The sequence below is a fragment of the Pezoporus occidentalis genome, unplaced genomic scaffold (genome assembly GCF_034315485.1).
Source record: "Pezoporus occidentalis ecotype Australia unplaced genomic scaffold, CSIRO_AGI_Poc_V1 ctg149, whole genome shotgun sequence".
NCBI classification, from domain to species: domain Eukaryota; kingdom Metazoa; phylum Chordata; class Aves; order Psittaciformes; family Psittacidae; genus Pezoporus; species Pezoporus occidentalis.
The window spans coordinates 871,877-893,783 of record NW_026913305.1 but is presented as its reverse complement, the minus strand read 5'-3'; the positions used below and the strand labels follow the sequence as shown (position 1 = coordinate 893,783).

The 21,907-nt window shown below is 35.6% G+C and overlaps 1 protein-coding gene across 4 annotated transcripts in view; it reads right to left on the bottom strand.

Moving 5' to 3' along the window:
• The window catches only part of CACNA2D3 (calcium voltage-gated channel auxiliary subunit alpha2delta 3), a 451,679-nt gene that overhangs the window by 345,774 nt on the left and 83,998 nt on the right, over positions 1 to 21,907 (bottom strand). For all 4 annotated transcript variants that reach the window (XR_009963200.1, XM_062610709.1, XM_062610710.1 and 1 more), the window contains exon 3: positions 6,449 to 6,565. Coding sequence is in view for 3 of the 4 variants with exons in the window: in XM_062610709.1 (XP_062466693.1) it covers positions 6,449 to 6,565 (117 nt within the window). In the remaining variant the exon portion in view is untranslated. The remainder of the gene's footprint in view (positions 1 to 6,448; positions 6,566 to 21,907) is intronic.

Below are 21,907 nucleotides of genomic sequence, written 5' to 3'. Positions count from 1 at the left end.
AGCAGCCATTGAACAGCTCAGTTTTAAAAAGTGCATGCTGATAGCCATTCGTCTTCCTTCTAATTCTGCAGATACAAAATAGCTCAATGAGGGAACAGAGTGGATAGCAAAAAAATTCTTATTCTACATTTATAAATGGTGAGCTTGGCAAAGTAATGTTTTGATATTTAAGAACTTTCTACCTTCTATTATATGAATATAAAATATGAATGATTATTTGCTTCTCAACAATGCCATTCCCAATCTAGCCTTGATCAAAGTGATAGAAAATCAGAATATAAATACAGTGTAATAAAAACACACAATGGCTATTGAAGACAGTGTACATTTAAAGTAGTCTCCAAAAAATCATCGAAAACCACCTGGAATATTCCTCACAGTCAGCTCATTTTTTCTTTAGTCACTGTGGAAAGCCACTGTTTTGCAGCTTCCAAGTCAAAAAAATACAATCTAAATACTAAACCCCATCATGCAAAAATATTCTGTCCCCAGTAAATGATCCTAACTGGTATAATGACATCATCGGGACAACCTCAGCTTCCCTGAAGTAACAGGTTTTAAAAATTCTCATGCATGCAGGAGTGTATACTAGAGATTACTTTCCAGCAGTTCTTAATTCAGAGACTATATATTGAGAAATAAAATGCAAAAAAAAATTATACATATGGCTGCTATTTTAAAATCCCATAGTAGAAGGAATATCAAACATTTTATGCATAATGATGTCTGCATCAGTGACACCTGGCTGTAAGAAACAATACACAATGGACATCAGACACTGGCAACGTCTTGTAGTATATTACATTTGATATATTTATATCTTTGATATAAAAATAATTATTTTTATTACATTATACTGCTGAGAAGTTTTCTGAGCTGTAAAGTGCACAAAAGATCCAAAGCTCCGCAGGTCCTATGAATGTTTAGACATAAGCAATATGTTACCCATGACTGTCTCAATAACCTACTTGGATAACGCTGCAGATTCATACCTTAGAGTTAAATGCTCCTTCAATCTATTTGCAAAATGTACATGTATGCAAGGTATTAATTCAAGCCAGACTTCCTTTAAATTTAACTGAGTAAAAATCTGATTATATCTAATTCAATAGATATACTCCCCCATATTCAGAACTATATCTGCTTTTGTCACAGATATTCAACACACAAAACCAAAAAACAGCTCAATGGTATCAAGAACATAGATCCAAGACTACTGAAAAGAAAGGCACATTTTTTTAGTTTATTGACTGTTTTGGTTTTAATCCAACATCAGGTTCCCATTTTCCATATAACATCACAATAGTTTTTTTATCTCTAGCCCTCATCCATTAAATAAACCTTCAATAATTTATTCAAGTCCCTTTTATACCACCCATAGTGCCCTTTCACTGCACTGTGTTCTCCAGTCCTTTCTTATGACTGGGTTTTCTCTGCTTTTCCTCAGGGAGGATATAGACTCTCATCCCTGATTCTGGTGATACTGGCAGGGACTTAACCACTGACAAAAGTGACAATAGGTTTAAATAAACAGTGGGGAAAGAAAACAGTCAATAATCTCAACTGAAGAGCATGACAAAAATTACCCACCCTAAGAACAAAAGAAGGCCTCAAAAGATTATGTATAATCTTCCTTATCAACCAGAACATGTGATATAAAGATATCTTTCCAAAATCTGAGTTTTATCAGTTCTGTCATTAGAGTCTTATAATGAGTTCATTGACATCAAGTAGAAGCAGCAATCCTAAAGTGAATGACTGAAATAACTTCTGGAATGGAAAGGTATTTAACAGTGGGTAAATCAGACAAGCATCTGGTTTCAAAGTCCCGTTCTAAATGCCACACTTAACCAATCAGAAAACAAACTTACCTTCTGCACCAGTGCATAAGATCAAGTGGGAAAAAAATTTACAATTAAGTTACACACCAAAAACCAGTTAAATTCCAAATACACTCAAGAAAACAGTAAATTATGTGTGGGTGGTTTGTAAATAAAAGCTACACTCATTGACTACAATAGTCAGCATAAATTGTTTACTAAGCTTTCATAAAAAGGTCTATTCAGAACACTGCAAAATACTTCTATAGAGAAAGAAACTCCAGGACCTTGCCCTCTTTGCTTTGGATTACTTGCCACGATCTCCATGTTCATCCAACCAAGTTCATTTTGCATTCCTCAACATATCTCTACATTGCTAATAAAAATTAATTTATTGATAAGGACAGCAATTTACCAGCATTGCTTGGAAATATGTGGATGCAGTACATGTAGTTTAATAATTTGCTTACATGTATATGAACATATATATGCAAAAAGTCAACAGTAAGCTGTATCTGTTGATATTATACATAAGCCTCAAAATACGTGTGTGTAAAGATATGCACCCACACAAATATACATCCACATACTGAAATGTACTAACCAGATACGCATATGAATAAGCACAAACATTGCAAACGCATACATTACAATTCAACCGTGCATAAACAGTATCTCTTTAATGGTATCTGAAAACAGTGGAAAGACTGGTGTAAAAAAATCATTGGTGGAAAAAAAAATTATCCATTTTTCTTCATTGCAAATGTTCGTTAAATGCAAATGCTGATATTCTACTCCTTGGAAGAATGTTTGTCTGCATGTGGAATTTCATGATAAAAAGCTTTAAAGTCCATGGTTTCCCTAGATAAACCCCACTGGCTTACTGATGCTTGAATGCACTGAAATTGAATTACTGTACAACAGCAATTACTTTTCACAGTACAGTTATAATGAGAATCAGCTTCACAATGAACACCAGGCAACTACAGCAGGAAAAGTTAATAAAAAGAAATCTCTTATTTGCATTTTCCACTGCAGCAAGGGTAGTTGCCTTAATGAAAAATAATCCTTAACACTCAATTTGCCATCTTACAAGTAAATCAACAATTGTTTTTAAAGGATTCTCTTTACTTGCAAAGAAACACTAATAAAAGTAGAAATTCAAGCGCATAACTAAAGTTTTAATAATCGCCTTTTGAATATTCCCCAGTAATTTATTTTCCTTTTGCTTTCTTTTTCACTTCCCTCAGTCTTCTTTTGATTTTTTTCCTACTACACCATTAATTTGGAAAAGTAAGAGCACCAAATTAAGTTTTGATTCCTTTTTTTTCCACTATTAAGTTTGTTGCAGCAGTCATTTTTTTTACTGAGCATTATGGCATCATGCTCCATTCCTCTTCAGTTTCAAATAAGTCGAATCACTAAGCCTTTTAAAACTTAAAAAAAAAAAAATAAAACAAAAATAACAAATAACTTTAAATTTAGACTGATCAAGCACATTCCTATGAGTGAAACCACTGAAAGTCCAAGACAAGCAAGTGAAGCAATACCACAAGTAACAGTGAACTATGTGAGACTCTCAAAGGAATTATTTGGGTTTGGCTGTAAAATTACACTCACTGCTGAACAACTCAGGAAAGATTCCCACTTATGCCACCTCATAGGCAGCGAGATATTTCCCAATTTGATTGTTATTGTCTTAAATACATACATCTATATTTGTCTCAGCTAGAAACAAAGCATTAGTGACATCAGTGGTTTTAACTTAATGTCACAAATATTTCAAAATGAAACCGTTGCCTCTGAAAATTGATCGAGTATGGCAGTATTAGGAAGGAAAGAGTTAACCAAAAAACCCTGAACTGACATAAATTTAAGGTAAATAGTGAGCACTGGAGGGCAGAAAAAGTTGCTTGCAAGGGTTTCCATCCGTAAGTAGATGACAAAAGGTTATATAATTGGTTTAGCACTTTCAGTTTTCCATTTATTTTATGTATCTGACAGCACAAAAATAGGACAGTCTGTGATAGGATAATTGCATAGTGAAGGGTAATTCAAACAGTGGATGAATATGATAAAAATCACACTGAACCAACTAATCACTGTGAAAAGCGATGAGACAGAAAGATAAAAATTCAACCAGAATATAAAGGGGGAGGAGGGAGAAGAGAGTTCAAATGTGATTAGTAGCTTCGAACAAGTTAATGTGTTTGAAAGCAGAAAGCAAAACAAAAAAAAAATGAATGTCTTTTCAAACCATCCCATTTCTAAATTTCCAGGTCTTTCTTCTTGGCCTTTCATGCAAATTAAATATTTTATACACTGCATCTTTCTGAATAATTGCCACAGATTGCTGTATCTGCTAGAACCTGAAGTATGTTGATTAAAATGTTTTATCTAAAAAGTACTTTAAATTAAACCATGGATTTTTATGTCTGCTTGAAGCTAACTCAATGGGTAACGTTAGAACATTTTCTGAGCACCTGGATTTGCACCCTCACAATGGTTACCCCGTTATTTCTAGAGCTGAGAGACATTTTACAAGGTACTCTTCATTTAGTACTTACCCCAAAGTTTCTGCCAGAATATATAAAATGCTGCTCTGAATTCTAGATTTCAGTGCTCTTCATACAAGTTTCCATCAAAAGCTTGTGTCAAAATTTTTATTTTGGAGCCAAGGTGATAGATTATTACTTTGTCTCAGCACGGAGCTGAGGTCATAGGTCCATAGGAACTTGAATTCCTATCTCACCTCCCCAGACATAAGGAGAAAATTATCTATGAAACACCAAAGATGGGATCCATGCACAACCTACACTGTACCAAAGGATTTTGTACCTATCAGGACATGAAATGCTAAGCACTACTTACTACCAGAACAGAAAAGGCCGTTCACTACATCTCCAACAACCCAGATGGACCACGTTATGTAATTATGAAAAGAAGAATAACTTTATCGGAAGGTACTCCAAACAGACCATGTTTTAAAGGAAGTGATTCTTGCCCAAACCAAGCTTCTAGTTTCCTTTCCAAAGATGGAAACCTTCCAAAGAAGACTCTGGATTTGTCACATTTCCTGGCACTAAAACCCTTCCACTCACTGTCTAACTTCACAGAAGTTAGGTTTACTTTTACTCAGAGCATAGTGGCCTATATATTTTTCCTTCTTAGACAAAAATACTATCTGCATGAAGAGGCCAAACCAGCTCTAAACACAAACATTAAAAAAAAAACCAAACACATTTGTTACAAAGTTCTAATTGAGAGACAAACTGCTCTTTCCCAACACCAATTCACACTGATGGAACACAGCTCCTCTGACAGCAAATACGCAACTTGCTGGTGAGTGCTGCTCTGAGAACGTTTTTTTCCACATTGTTCTGATCTCAGGGCAGCATTTTACTCTGCTAAGGAACAAGGAAAACACCACCCTTGCCCCCAAGTCAATATTTTGCAGGCTTCTGGAAGCTGTGACACACATCTTATAGTGCAGTTTTTCTCTGAAAAACAGACTGTAAAAATAGCATTGCGGGGTTCCATGTTTATTGTCTTTTCTTGCCAAGTGTGCTCAGTTTACAAGCTGAAATATGTTTTACTTCACTGCCAGCACTGAAAATTCAACCTCTAAAATGCAGCCAAATTCCTTCCTCTCTTTTGCACCATAACAAATAATAAAAGACTGAAGGCAAAATTATATCTACAGTTACACAAATGGAATCTCTGTCTTCAGGTGATGCCTTCATCTCAATAGTTGAGAGACAAAGACCTTCAACTCAACTAAGCAGGCAGACCTGTCTGAAAAAGAGATGGCTGATGGTAAATGGTAACACCATAATGTCCTGTTAGCTCATTGCTACAGGAGATGCAACAGGACAGTCACCTAAATTTCTGGCAAGAACGATACAAACTATAACAGGAAAAGCTGTTATTCTTTAGGACATGTGTATTACAATGAACTCCTGTTCAATATAATGAAACATAGAACAAATTTTTTCTTCTTTTTTTCTTTTTTTTTAATTGGTAAGTCTAACCTAATAGCACACCGAAGCTACCACAAAAGACGGATCAGAATGGAGAACCAGAAAAACACCCAAGCAAAAGCTACAGATGTACTTACTTAATGATTAATAGTTGCCCTTAAGAACGATGTAGTACTTACCAGAATTAGAGGATTTTTTGATTTAGTCCTATTTGAGGTACCTGCAAGTGAGGTCTATATTTCTAGATTTGAACTACAGGGCAGTTATTGAACTCTGAAGATTCCTTGCAATAGTATTTTCATAATAGTGAGCAGTGAAATTAAGTCTGCTTTGGTTTGATATTTTGAAATTTAACATTTTAATGCAAAATTAGATGTAGTTATGTTTTACTGAACATAAATGATAGCTTACAAACTCATATGGGAAACCAGTAGTCCAAGCCTAGTTATACTCTTGCATTTATCTATTGATGGTATAAATACTTTATACCTATTCTCTTGAACACTGATCCTAAAATATTTCTGAATGCTTTAGCATTTCCAATTCAACACCTTCAATTGGTAGTACAGCTTTCAGAGCAGAGCCTGAGTTTTTATAATACCTAGTTTTACATCATAGAATGAAATACCAAATTGATCTGCTGCTTACCCGGACAGCTTCAGACTTTTTATGAAACATTTCTTCCATATTCTTTGCTAACTTTTTCACAAGCTGAAGACCATCAATTTCTTCTATTGCAACATCCTTCTCATATTCTTTGTATTTCTGGAAAAGAAGAAAAACAAAACAAAGTTAGGGAAAAGTTATTCACAGTGAACTAGCTGAAATTTTGACAACTAATTATTAGTTTCATATTACACTTTTGCTGACATTCTTAATTTATTTGATGTTTATTTCTGTGACAGAAGGCAGCTTTGTGCCAAGACACTGTCACAGGGATAGAACTGGGTTAGAATCAGAATTCCATTAAGAAAATGTAATAGAAATATTTATCTTGTGCACTGTAGGAAAACAATAATTCCCCTTCACAATGTTTAAATTTCCCCTCCCCACAACTGAAAAACAGGAGAAAAAAAAAAAGAAGTAAAAAATCCTCATATTCCATAAAAAAAAAAAAACAACAAATTAAAAACAGCGATATCCTTGGCAATCCACTGTGCCTTAGCACCCTAGTATCCTCTTCAGTTGAGCTTTGTGTGGATGTCTAGTTCATGAGCTTTATAAATTCTTACACTATGAATACTTATACTACAAGCTTATCTAGACACTCCTAACTTTCCATGCAAAGAAAACCCTAAATAAACCATAAACATGAGTCTTAATCCAAACACAAGCAGAAAAGTATCCTTTATATGATATGTACAAACATTACCTTATGGTCTCTTTTCACAGCATGAATAACTCCCTGACTAAGTACTAAAAATATATTCAAAATATATTCAAAACGATTTTAATCCTCTTTTTTTTCTGCATATTAACCTTTTTTTCTCATGTTTTTCTGTTTAACCAGTGCTTGTAATGAAGCTTGTAAGAATATGATAAAAAAGGCATTTCATACAGAGAACATTGCTATTTCAAAGGCATTTCATACAGAGAACATTGCTATTTCCCATGTCATTCCACTACTACAATGCTCTAAGAAGTGATGGCTTTCAGACTAGTTGTTCCTTACCACTATCTAAAACACATATGATCTTGATGAACTAATTATTTCCCATTATGATATCCTTAACAGATTCACATAACTGTACCTCCATGTTACTGCGAGGAAGATTGAAAGCATGCCTGGTTTCTACCAGCTTTAGCCCTGTGTCCAAAAAATGTCTTCCAGACCTCTAAAGCAGACTCTAAAGGCATCTCACAGCACAATACTTGAGTCAATAAAATGAGCTGGTATCATTAGAATTTGCCTGTAGAATAATAATCACCTCCAAAACTTATATAACTCCAGAGAGAGAAGAAAGAATTAAGGGCATCAAAGCCAGGGGCTCAAATCACCTGTACGAACACTTAAATGATCAAAACAGTGAATAAATTAGGAGCAGTCATGTCCCGGCTGGTGATAGAAGACTCTACTGAATACCTGTGCTTGTTGTACTCATTCCTTTTGACAAAACTAATTTTCAAGCTAAAGTGACACATTGGACTTGCTTTACACTTTACACTTCTCTGCAAAAAGTTGTGTGAATGTTTTTATAAGCAAATCATATTTGGTAAAAAAATCATTTGCAGAAATTTAATTTAGATTATTAATTTAATTAAGATTATTAAAAAACACAAATCAACAGTAAATATTGAGGAGACTGATTTTTTTACATTTTGCAATTTCAGTAGTAATTTCATTTTTCCACACTATTTCACTTTATGAGGCTTCAGTCTGAGACTTTAACAGTAACCTAACCAAGGCAAGATATCCCAAGCAGACCATCTACATTACACTCCCTGGAGGCATTAGCAGGAGTTCTGATTTCAACTCTCCAAGTCCATTTAAGCCATTAGTAAATTCACTACTCTCCACTCTGAAATAATTAATTTAGGATAGTACAGTGATTTGTCTAAAATAGAGTATTATTTTTTTCTTAGTTACTGGAGAAAATTTAAGAACATAGTAAACAAGAGAAGTAAATGTTTTTGTAACAAATAATAACTGTGATAAGACATAGTAAATTAACAGTTAATTGAAAACATCCCCAGTTAATGATGTCAAAGTCCTACAGGATTTGAAGCTTTGGAGAATATAAAGCAAATGAAACAGAATACACTGCCATGAACAACTACTGTATTTATCATGTCAATAGATCAAGTACAAATTTGAACAACTTATTTTAAGCTGCACCTATGACACTCAATATATCAAGTTCTGATATAAAGGGTTTGCCTCAAACCCGACTTTTGAGTTACCAAAAGTATTCTAAAACACATTACTTGAAGAGACTGTTTTCAGGTCATGAGATTTATCGATGTAAGCTTTGCCATCAAGTGAAGAAGACCAGGTGATTACTCACCACATTTGTTTGAGAACTTAATGGAACAGTTGAAGTGAACAAATTTTCTAGGCACAGAGAATCACACTATATAGTCTACTAGGCTGTCCTGAGAACATATTAAAAAGCTATGCTTTTCAATTTTGAGTAACACTGGCCTTAAACCATGACACCAGTGCATTGAAAATTAATAATAACTCAAAATAAATTAGAAGATTTATTAACTGATGATTTATAAGTATGCTAGCGCATAGTGAATAACTTCATTTTTTCCTAATTTAAATGCCAAAGTTCCAACATAGAAATAAAAAAAATAAAATCAGAGGAAACAGAAGATTATTATTTAGGTTCTACTTGAAAAAAACAGACATCTTGCATGGTGCATAGTCAATTGCTGGAAACCTTTAAGAACATTCGCAACAAACTAGGAGCATTTACTTGAGCTGCAAGACCTTGGCAACCAAGAGGTTTACATAATAAGAGGTTTACATAATATGTATTTTACATTCAGTATTTCATTGCCATAAAAATACTTCTATTATTTTTTCAGCCATCAGTGGAATATTCTAAAACAGGAGAAACTACGTGGTTGGAAAAACACCAGCTGCTTTTAGTATCCTTGTGCTCAAGTGATTGTGTCTAGAGGGAAGAGGCACCAGTTTAACCTGTGCATGTCTATGCACTTCCTCTTAGTACTCAATGTGCATAAGACAAGGAATTTAGATTCAATGTAGGAAGCAGTTAATTTTATATCAATGAAAGAAACCTGAATCACAGCAGGTAGTGAAAAAACAAAACCACAATAAAACTATAAAAAAAAGATGTCATTAATAATGGATTATCTTCCTTTCACTCCAAAGGCTGTCTGACCTGCAGGCTGTCATCATTTTCCTACTACTAGATTTTTACATATTAAGTGGTTTTTCATTTAAATAAGTTAGCTAAAACAGCAAAGAAATAAATTTGAAATAGTTTTAAAATGAAATTATTTATTTTAAGGTGATCTTGAGAAAACAACAGCGTGACACCACAGTTGTAATTAAGCTAAATGCCATCAAAGACAGAGGGAAAAAAAAAAACTAGATTCCAGGCCAGGATATCCTTTATATTCCAGACCTGCAAACTGCCTTGGTAGTACTGCTACTCTGGATGGCTCTTCTAAACAGTGCCCTAAATAGACATTTCCCTCCACTGTAAAAAAGATGGGGGGGGGGGGGGGTGTTGTGTTTTTTTTTCCCCCAATATTCCATAATTTTCTTCCAATAAAAATACTGAAAAATTCTCTACATGTGTAACATACCCAGTAATACATTTCAACTGTGATTAAATAAAAGAAAACAGCCTTAGCTTTGCTATAAATACTTGACTTGCATAACAAAAGTGTATGGTAGAGTCAGAGATGGACTTTTTTCATAAATGGCTTTCCAATTGTCTAGAAGACAGAGCAGACGCAACTTCTGATTTGCTGAGTTATAATCAAAAAAAAATAAAAATACTTGGAATGCTGACTCTTTCTGCTTGAAAAAAAAACAGCATTCACTAAGAAATCCTCCAGAGAGACAAGAACATTTATCATTTGAGAAGGCACACAAAAAAATACATTATTTGTTCAGTATCTGTTTTGCCAGATCATTTCACATAAGCACCAGAGAAAGACAGACAGTACTTCACTGTCAGAACTTCTACCGCTTTTCATGGATTTACGTGTGGGGACTTTTTCTTGTGTGATAAATGATCATCTAGAAATTACATACGAGCAAGCAAACTATACAAAACTGAAATCTGAAGCATTTAATGCAAGCCAAGTATTTGGCACTGAAACAGCAACAACAAACACACACACACAGCATCAAACCAGACACAAACCAAACCAAAACCAAACGGAACACCACACCATACAGCCTGGGTGACCAAGGTAGGACAAGAAATGCCCTCTTGAAGCAAGACAAGTTGAGAAAGAAACCATGTGTCAGCCACAATTTGAATTTTTTCTCCTCATTTGTTTCTCCCAAAAGAAACATATTTGTGTTCCTATTTGTATCTACTTCTATCAGCTCTTATCAAAATCAAGGTAATTGCCTTTATGCTGCATATAAAAATATTTCAAGTTACTTACAAGTGTGTGAAGAAGAATCCTTAGTCTCAGTCTCTTGAGAAGTCTGTGGGGGCTTTGCATATGCACAGACCACTACAGCCATTTATGATGAAAGGTCTTCCCACTCCCTGGAATTTTCAGGGTCAGTAAATACCACTACCATCCTAATTAAAGAAAGGTATTTACTCACTCAACAGGAGCTGTGTAGTAAGCCTTTAAAAGTCATCTGTCAGTTTGCTTGCATACTAGGAACGGACACACACCTCTGAGGTGTATGTATAGCTATAGCTTGCAGAGTTGTACAATGTTCTACAAACATTGCTATTTGAAAGCTTTTCTCACATACATGTTTTACATACATATGTGCGTATGGATTTTTTATTTCATAATGGAAAAGCAAAACAAGCATGCAAATGGAAGATCAAGTATCTATTCAATTTACCCACTGTTTCCATGAAAAAGTGTTTACTCCATGCCATTAAAAATAAAAATAAAAAAAACCCACCCCACACCAAAACCACTTTCAGATGTTCATGTCTCAACATTGCAAATATAAAATGAGATTACAGAAACAGGCTCTCTTGCTTAAATCACCAAATTCTATTTCAGTGAATATCTACTGCCCAGTAGAAAGGCTGTGCAGTGCTCTGCTTGAACCATTTAAACTTGTTTCACGCTCTCTGCCATGTAAGTTCCTACAATGATTCCCTTTGGTACAAAAATGTCGGTTTGAAGTGCCACAGGAGTTAATTGGCTTATTAGAACTATTTTAATTCTGTGTTTGAGATGCCTTGACAATCAAATGTAATCAATAACTGAGGCTGCAAGGCTGCATAAAGCTTACAGCTAATACAATTTGCAGCTCTTAATGTGGCTTCTTTAGTTACAGAGTCAACAGCTATGTCAGTCTTAAAAGAGTTCTGTCTTACCTAATTCTTAACCCCTAAACCCATGGATTTCTTCACTGATGTTGGCATTCATACCCAAAGTAACCTTGGATTTTTAGGTCAAGATCTTCTAGAGCGTAGGGATCAGAAGGTTGAATATACACTATTTTTTTATGCATTAAAAAAAGTGTTTTTTCTCTCAGTAATCTATTCCTCATTGCAAGCTAAAATAAATCTCACGTTCATTTTTTTATATTCTTCTCATTGTGTAATGATTTTTTATGAGTATGTTATTAACACTACTGCACAAAACTTAAAACAAATTACATTTAGGCTGGTTTAAAAAACACCTAACTCCTAAAAAGGACTCTTCTGGTTTCCAGTTCTGGTTTAGGGGGGTTGGGGGGGGGGGGGGGGGTGTTGTTTGCTGTTTGGGTTTTTGGGGGGGGAAGGGGGGTTACTGCTATTTTGGTAAGGGGTTTGTTATTATGTTTTTTTTTAATTGTTATTATAAAATCTAAACTCTATCATTTATGTGGAGGAAACTGAAGCATATAGTCACATCAGGTGCTGCCTTACACTGTTAACAGTTCTGTTGAAAATTAAGGTGCTATGCACAGAGCAAGGCTTTCCATTATTAGTGAAATCTGACTCGGCTTTTTAAATCAAAACTAACAATATAAATTGCTTTTGATGTGGAAAACCCAATGCAGCAATTTGTAAGACAATATTATTTTAAAATAATACCCATTTTCAAATTAATGGGACTAAACCAGCAAAAGTTCAAACCTTATGTGACTCAAGCTCTTGCAGTGCTTTACCACATTGGCACACATCCCTTCTCCACATGTGAGACTGTAGAGCAATGCCCAGCAGAAGGCTTAAAACTATACAGCACAGCCTCTCAATGCTTCATTAGAAGTTAGTCTCTAATTATGTATGAGCTGCTGGAACAAATGTGAACTTGAAGCCAAATAAAAAGTAGTCTCCAGAATTACATGTGCATGAGAGTCGGAATATGAGCTTTTCCACCTAGCAGAAGGGTACTCAGATGGCAGTACCATAGCAGAGATATCAAATACAGATGGTGCGTTCCACTGATAGGCTCATCGGCAAATCTCTTCTTAGCAAGATTATCCCATTATCACATTGACCCTGTGGTAGTATGTGGGGTTTTTTTTAAACTAGAATGCCACCATTATGTTGTTCTTCTCTGGTCCCCCTTACTCTAAAACGCATTCAGTGGGGGGACTTTAAAGAAGTTAAGAAAATAAGCAATAGTAAGATTTGGCTTTGTTTTGTTGTTGATGGCTGGTAAGCATTTATAAACAACATTATTTTAGTTCAGAGCTGGTATAGAATTTTTCATCCACAGAGTTCAAAAGACTTTATAAAAGAGTATCTATGACAATCTCCATTCTGTACATGAGGATACTGAGATATACATAAATTCAGTGACATGCCCAATGTCACACAACAGTTCAGAACTACAAAGAGAACAAGCTCTCTTGGTTACTCTTCCAGTGCCCTACTCAACAGGCCACAGATAACTTTTTTAACTTCAGCTTGATCTGCATGGAAAGATGAGTCACAGCAGCATATTTCTCCTCACCTTGACATTAGAGAACTCCTCAATAATTGGGAGTTTATGTTACACCACATTACACACTCCTATTAACCTTTACTGAACCTCTTTGTGTTGATGAAATCCATCAATGACCAGTGTGGTGGCACGCATTTTCTTTTGTGCAGAGAAATTTTTATTCACTTCATCAAATGCCTTCAAGGAGCCCTGTATTAGCCTGCCATGTTTGACTCTTACCACACACTGGTGTACGACCAACTCCTGTTGCCTCAAACTCCCATTTAGTTACGTCATAAAATACATTTGGAAATACATAATATTGAGATATTTGTGGCATACTATTTTATTATTATTATCTACTCAAAGCTGTACCAGTGTTTTATAGCCATCTATCCTGGGGAATTTGTTAGCATCAGCAGACTTGATAAGGATAGTTACTGCTTCCCTTGCAAAATAATTTACACACAATGTAAGTATCTTGCAGTCATTGCAAGGGCACTATATCCATGGTATAATTAATCTTTACAAATATATTTACTTATCACCTCTTTTTACCTCAGCGCTACATACAAATGCTACAAAACCAAATCAGTTAAAGCATTAAACTGAGCAGTAACAAAAAACAAACAAACCAAACAAACCAATTCCTTATTCAGCAATATTCCTCTGCCCTGTGTGTGAAATGTGTCCACACAAGATCTCTTCTCAAAGCTTTGCACAACTAGATATGTATAGGTTTACCATGTAAACAGCAATAACAGGACGAGTCTTGAATACATACATGGTAAAAGTAGTGAGCTAGTGCAGAAAGATACAGGCTACTCAAAAATACAGAGTACTTCTCATCACAAATAAAATTTAGAAGCAGCAGTCATATTGATGATGCATAAATTGTAATAGTCTCAAATAAAAAGATAAGGAAGCACACTCCAGGAGTTTCAAGTGCTTGCTTTCTAAGACTAATTCATTACTTGAAGTAGTTAATAAGCTACTGCTAAATAACCATCACCAAAAACGGGTGATCCAAATAACAATCTAGATAGGTGATCTAATTCTAAGCAGTTGAACAGAGATCAGGAATACACTCCCACCTTTCTCTTTAACAGAGCTGCTCTGGGTCAGGGATAACCTGAGTAATAAAAAGCATTGGAAGTTTGCCTTGCTGCTGCGCCCACTGGCATTGGCCAAGGAGACTACTTTGGGCTCTTTTGCAAAAGAGTGCCAACTCGCCGTCTTCCCCAACTATAAATTCAATCACATTGAAAATGGTTGAAAAAGCCAATTATTGTCATGTAAATTCCTTTAGGCAGCTGAAACATCTTCACAGGCCAGCATGGGTGTTTTAAGAGCCAGTTAACCAAGGCTATTAAAAACTGTTTTACAAATACATTTTACAGCAGCTATGTTATTATACATAACTTTCCTTCTATTTTAGAAGAGAACATAAAGCCCCCATTTAAACCAAGAAAGAATATTCTGGAACTGCCCTGGAGACTCTTCTTTCAACATCGACATACTTGATACTCTTGAAAACCCACTACAATGTATTATATGAACTGCTTTAAATAATGGACAAAAACCCCACAGGCATAAATCTGCAGAATCACAGTATGACCCAGAAGAAATGTTCATGCAAGGCAAAGCCATCACTGCATTTTCGAGCGAAAGCAAGTATATTAGAAGCATGTACATCTAATCTGCTTCTCACAAAACTCTGACAGAATGTAAGAACGTGGTCCTTTCATCCTGGATAGTTATTCTGAGTCACTAAAGATTAAGAAGCAGGGATCTTGATAATTTACTATTTTCACCAATTTCTCAGCTAGGATAAGATACTACAACATTGTAGTACTACAACTACAGCCTGCATCGGTCTTCTCTGAGAGCTTTATGGTTACTGGATAAAAGGGCGACCAAAAGAGAGAGCTTGCTTTGTGCTGGAAGGACATAGGATACATCCACAAACTAATTCAGCAGACTTTCTTTACAATGTTTTTTTCTCATTACACTTCCTTTTATCAGTGTATGTATCTCCCTCCTTATTTTCCATTTCTGTGGACCTATGCTTGCCTTACACCCAGCTGTTGCTCTGGTTTCAGTATTTCCATATGCTTTTATTAGACAATGCTTATGTTTGATCTAGAAAAGCAAGACAACTGTATCCCCACATTCCATGGTTGCCTCTCAGTGAGCAATAAAATAAAATGAGTAACAATGCAAGCTAGAGACAAAGTAGAGCATAGACAAAAAATGAAGTGCATCCTGAAGACAAATCTTTGCTTAGCAATACCTGTTTCTTGTGACAAGATTTGAAAGCACTGCTCATCTAGAATAGCTAATGGTTATTGTTCCTCAGAAAAAGAGGCCTGTAATCTCATCTCCTCAGGACACAAACTCTGCTTGCAATTTGCAGCATAACTAACATTCATCTGCTTGGATAATACTTCTAAACCTTTACCATTCCCCTTGTGTGGGATCTTCAACATTAACTCTTAAATGGGCTTTATTTCATTGTTTGTCACTATGAAGGACGCAGCATTGATCCCTGCTGCTATATCTCATCATTGCACTTATCTGTATCCACCTGATAAAAGTATTTATATTGATTCAGGGTTTTAGACAGGTATTGGAACACTACGTATCAAAGTGGACTTGTAATAACAAGAAAAAGAACATATGAATAGCTGAACTCAGGTGCCTAAATTTAAGCTTCCAATTCTTCATTTGAACACTGAACATGAAAAAACATTCTATTTTCAAAAACCCAAACTCCCCTCAATCATATCAAAGCTAGCAATGTCAGTATGTTCTCAGCATCTCTGAAAAATCAGACAACCTGCATGTACGTGGTCTGTGTGCAGATGTCTTGAGGAGAATTCAGCAGGATAACTATAAACCAAACAAAAACCCCAAACAAACAAAAACCAAAACTGGAAACCAAACAATAACCAAAATTGGAAACCAAACAATAGTATTTGGCACTGCCTGGAAGTGTGAAAACACCTTTGTGTTTTTCCCACACAAGCTAATGCTTTTCACTTTCGTATGTGATTCTCAATCACTTATAAAACTTCACAATAAACAGTACATTTAGGTAGAATAGTATTTTCTTTGAAAGTGATTTCTTTCAAAGCCTCATAAAACCAACTGGCAAACACATAGAAAAACAAAGGGTTAAAATCTGAATGCCAAACCACATTCAATCTAATATTTAATAATTGCCTTTGAAAGACTGTAATATGATATAAACTAAAGCCCTGTATAACACAATGTGCCCAGATCTTTTTCTCTTTGGATAATTTAGCTATAATGCATATATTTTTAGACTGGCATGCTGTTAGATCCCAATGGTTTCTTTTCCCTTACAATTTTTTTTCTCCCTTGCACTTTTAAAAACAAAAATCGAAACCTAGTTAAGAAAACGACCTCTGCATTAAACAAGACACGCACTAAAACCACAGCTGGAGATGTTTGTAGCTCTTGCTTTGTTGTGGGTTTTTTCTGTTGTTTTTAATGAAAATTGGATTAATACTCTACAGAAGAGTAGCCTTTGTATCATATCACACCTGTGCTATTGCATAAGCAGGTATTCCAAAACATCACTACAAAGAGAAAATAAACACTGCGCAATTTAAAATTATTCAGAGAGGAGGTGGTATAGCCTCAAATCTCAGTCCTCATTTTCCTCTGAAAGCACAAGACATCTGTTTAAGTGGACACAGTTCTCTAATAGCATTTTCATCAAAACATATGTCAAAAAATAACCAGATTCAGACTATCTACTTACAAATTTGTATGGTCTCACATCTGTATTACAGACTTCTCCTCTCACTAAAAAGAGACAGATACCAAACAAGAAAATAAGTTGACTGCTAAGCTGTTAGATTTTTGTGTATTTTCTGTATTTACATGTAAGTATTTAATCAGATTAGCGATGGCTTGCATCATATGTACAGAGATGCTTGTTTAGTTCTTGTCCGATTCTCAAAGTACTAGAAAGTTTTTGTAACTTATAAATTCATTACACTACCAACAGAGTTCATCTTGCCTAAAAACATAAAGCATATTACATATAGCACCATGACAGCTCATCACCATAGTGTATAGAAACGAGACCTCTAAATCTAGAATCCATAATAGAATGCATAAACTAATACATTTATCAGCAAAAGTATGGAGCTTTGCACAAGAAAGGACGCAGCAACAGCTTTGTTTTGCTTGGTCAATAAACCACTATTAATTATAATATGTGTATGAATTAAAGATGCATCAATCTGCATAGCAGAGAACAGAAGCCATGAATAATAGTCAAATCAATACTATGAAGTCGTAAAGAATACAGTGTGCTTTCCTTCAGGCTAATGGTAATTAATTTACTTTCACTCCCTTCACACATGAGAGGAAGCGAGTAGAAGAACACTTTAATCACATAAAAGTTGTTAATTAGAAAAAGAACACATACTGGTATCTCCTTACTGTATCTTTTCTCTGTTCATATACTTAAAAAAATTATTTGCACTCATCTAGAGAAAACAGGTCGTGCTTTCGGAGCATATGCAACTATGGCTGATATTTTCAAATACTACAATTTGAAAGTTTGCTTCTTGAACGATCTTGTTGGCATATTCATTAATATAAAACAGTTGATGTCTAAAATTGCCTTTCTGCAACACAAATACTCAACTAGGTAACATATGTATAGAACAGTTTTAAGCCTTATGTGGTTCATTACACCATAATAGAAAGCCTTAGCACTGAAAAATTGTGTTTGCTTAAAGTTCAGGTTTAGTTTATTTTATTCAGCCTTCACTAGTTAATCAAATAATGCCTTTTTTGCAATGGAAAAAAAAACAAGACAAGGTTTAAGAGATCTGCAACTAGTAGAGGCATCTCCTTCTTAGGAAATAAAAAGATTTAGTGGCCCTTTTACTTTGCAGGACTGGTCCTAAAGCAGCAAGCCTCTAAGAGAGGAAGTGAGATAAAGCTGCTGGTTCTCTGGTTTTAATATGAGCGCCATTGCTTTCTGAAGAATTTTAATATTCATTGTGTTTGAATTCTTTTAAGTACTATTTTTGCATGAAATAAATTTTACATTGCTACAATTAACAGTTCATTTTCACAAAGATATCAAAATTAAAGTTTCCATTTTAACAAAGCCATCAGCCAAATGCTACTGCTTCACTGCTAAATAAAAATACACAATTTCACTAAACCTCAGGACATCAAACAAACAAAGCCACCTGCATCACAGGTTACTGCATGTCAATCTATTGATTAATTCTTCTCTGCCCACCACAAAGCAATGACCTTGGTGAACTGCATTCAAACCTCTAGACAACATCAGAATTAACATATGCTTAAGTTAAGTTCACAAGTGTTCTGCCTGCTTCAACAGAAGCAAGTCAGCACTTAAGGCAATTTATGTGTGAATTAGCATCCCAGCAGTCATTCTGTCAACACACCCCTATGTAGTTTTGCTGAACTCATGCAGTCAAGCTCAAAAAAATATAACTTCAGAGACTGACCTTCACCTCTGGTTGCTTACCAGCAACTGTGTAAAAGATTCATAATGCAGGGGCACATCTCATTCTTGTGAGCTTTCTAAACAAGTTTTGCTGTGAAAGAACGTAGTGCATATAACCAAGGGCAAAATACTTTCAATTTCCAGCACCAGATTTTGTCATAGTCACCTGGTGAAGAGTTGTAAGAATTATTTAGATGTTGTCAAACTCCACCCTGCAATATAAACACCCTGAATTTATTTGCACGATTTCTCCTCTCCTTTCACTAAGATACAAATTTCCCATTTATTATTACAAATGTACAAAGATCGGTGTACAACAATAAAACATAATTGTGGCAACTGGACATTCTGTTTGCATTTGGAGGTACAGCACATTTTGTTTGCATTTGGAGGTACAGCAGAGCCAGTGCTGCCTGCTCAGGACTGCCAGAGGCATACATCTGTTTGTGCAGTTCTAGTTCAGTAGTTTAAGGAATGAAGTATCACCTCATTACAGAACTGCCATGTATGAGTGAATTTGTGGAGCTTGCCCTCCTCACAGTCAGACAGTTCTAATCTCCTTGCAAACCACAGTGGCAGCAGAGAGATGAAGTGTTAAGCTTACAGGCCTCATCTGTACCATCACCTCCTTAGTTAAACCCTGGCCATCCATTTCTTTGTCATTTCTTTGTTCCCGAGGTGCCTGAATGCATAATAGCCACTAGCAAAAGATGCAAGATATCTTTAAAGACTTCACAAGAACACCATCTACTTTTTTTTTTAAAACAGAAACTGAAAACGATTCACAAGACTTTAATCATACCTCACACTACCTGTATTTTCTTTACCCTAGAATTCTACCCATACTATCATGATGTAACCTGTTACAATAAAGCTATTAATTTATTTTATATTAACTTTCAATGTTTACATAGAAATCCCTAATCTCTGAAAAATCTCTGAAAAAGCCTGCATTCCTATTACAGTTGGGAAGGGTTCTGGTAATTGAAAATCTTGTGGCAAAATAAAAACAGCTTTATACTCAACCATTCTTTTCTGATACCATCAGGCAAATCAACAGAGTTTTGTTTCAGTTACAAAATACGGATTGTTGTCCAGTGGCTTAAAAAAAAAGGCATCAAAACCAGTTGCCTTTAATTCTTTCAAAGTAAAGCTCCCTTATAACATTCATTTTTAGTAATACAACTCTGCTTTCAAGATCATGATACCTATTTTTTTTTTTTTTTTATTTCAGGAATAAGGTACAAAACTTCACATACAAGCAGCTACACTGACAAGATATCCTAAACCCTTAGCAGGAAAAAATTGAAGCAGCCTCTATTGAAGGTAGGTAGAAGACTCGTCCTCAGATGATGGTTTAGTGTGAGGTGTCCCTGCCCATGGCAGGGGGGCTGGAACTTGATGATCTTAAGGTCCTTTCCAACCCTAACTATTCTATGATTCTATGAAAGTCATTCTGCTGTTTTAGAAGCATCTGAACCAATACAGTAAGCTCCTGGTGAGAGGTTTGACCACAAGAGGCGACTCTTCCTAAGCACCTTCTGGAGCCAGGGGATTGAGATGGACTAACTTCCAAGGCTTGTAGTCACTAATCAAAGGAGACTCTTCCTCTCTCCCCCAGACCATGGTGGAAGGACATGTAAACCCATTTGATATGGCTAGTTCGCAGGACCTGCCCACCACATCTGGTTTAACATGCATTCCAGATTACAGGTGTGCAAATACTACCCAGATGCACACAAGTGCACACACTGATGCTATTCCAGACCCAATGTCACTGATAGCTATCAACCACAAACAGGCAGGACAGCTACTAGTTGTGTTTGATCTCTGTGGTGCTGGGAGTACACAAGCAGCATGTTGCTTTTTCCCAGGTAGCCCTGTACAAACAATGCAGGAGCATTCCAATCACATTATGTAATATCTACACCAAAACTCATCTCAAGGCAAAAATGGAAAAAGTCATTTTACAGGAGCACCCCAAGCCTGCGTGAAGCACTTCACTAACATACATATCTGCAGAGCTTGTAAGGACTCCTGACCGTTATTCATGCTTGAAAGGTACTGATCTTACATCTCTAGATATCTCTAGAACATCCTAATCAGAGTTACGTTGAAAGATGCCTTTGCTGAAATGGGAATGTTCTCCAGCCTTTAAAATAAACAAAAAAAAAATGCATTGCTCATAATCAGCAATTTGCTTTTGGCTCATTGTTCAAAATTTTCCTGTTCCAACTGGAGATGAAAAGTGAAACCACAAGAATACTGACAATCACTTCATCATTAGCTCCCTGCAAGTCAGAAAAATAAAATTATACATTTATAAGAGAGAGGGAACATTTATTGCAGTAAATTAGATAATTTTGAAATAACAGCTTACATGAAAGAATTTTCATTTGATTCCTGTCAGTTTTACAGCTTCCCATCAGTACTGCACTTGAAAAAATGTCAAGGAAAGGCATGCAAATACTCCAGTCATGCTCCAGCCCATTTTAATCCCTGCTTCACACAAAGAGGTTTTGATGATAACTTTAGGAGAGATGTGTGGTTCATGGAGGCTCATTAGCAAAACAATAAATACAAAATTGCATTAACCCACTTGCTTAAGTAACTAGCTAAAAATCAGAGCCTAGGTGCCACAAGATATGAAACAGTACACATTACACAAAAAGCCACAAGTAGCCCCAACAAGATGACATTACTGAATCAAACAGTGAAGCAGAACTTGAAGCAAATGCAGGATATCTAAATGTGCTCTTTCTAATGTTCGATAACGAGTACTAGAAGGGAAAACACACTTCTAGCAGACTAACCTTTTATCATATATCAGTGCTTTCCTGTACAAAGTAACCATCAGTTATCAGATTCAGAGCACACGAACGATCCTAATAACTGGGCGAAAATCCACCCCTACATAGGATCTCCTGCCAAAGCAGACCAAGGATGCCCAAATAACAAGTATGTATTTTTGAAGAATTACTCACTTCACCATAAATTATTTCACAATTCGTGGTTAAAGAAGGCCTCATCTG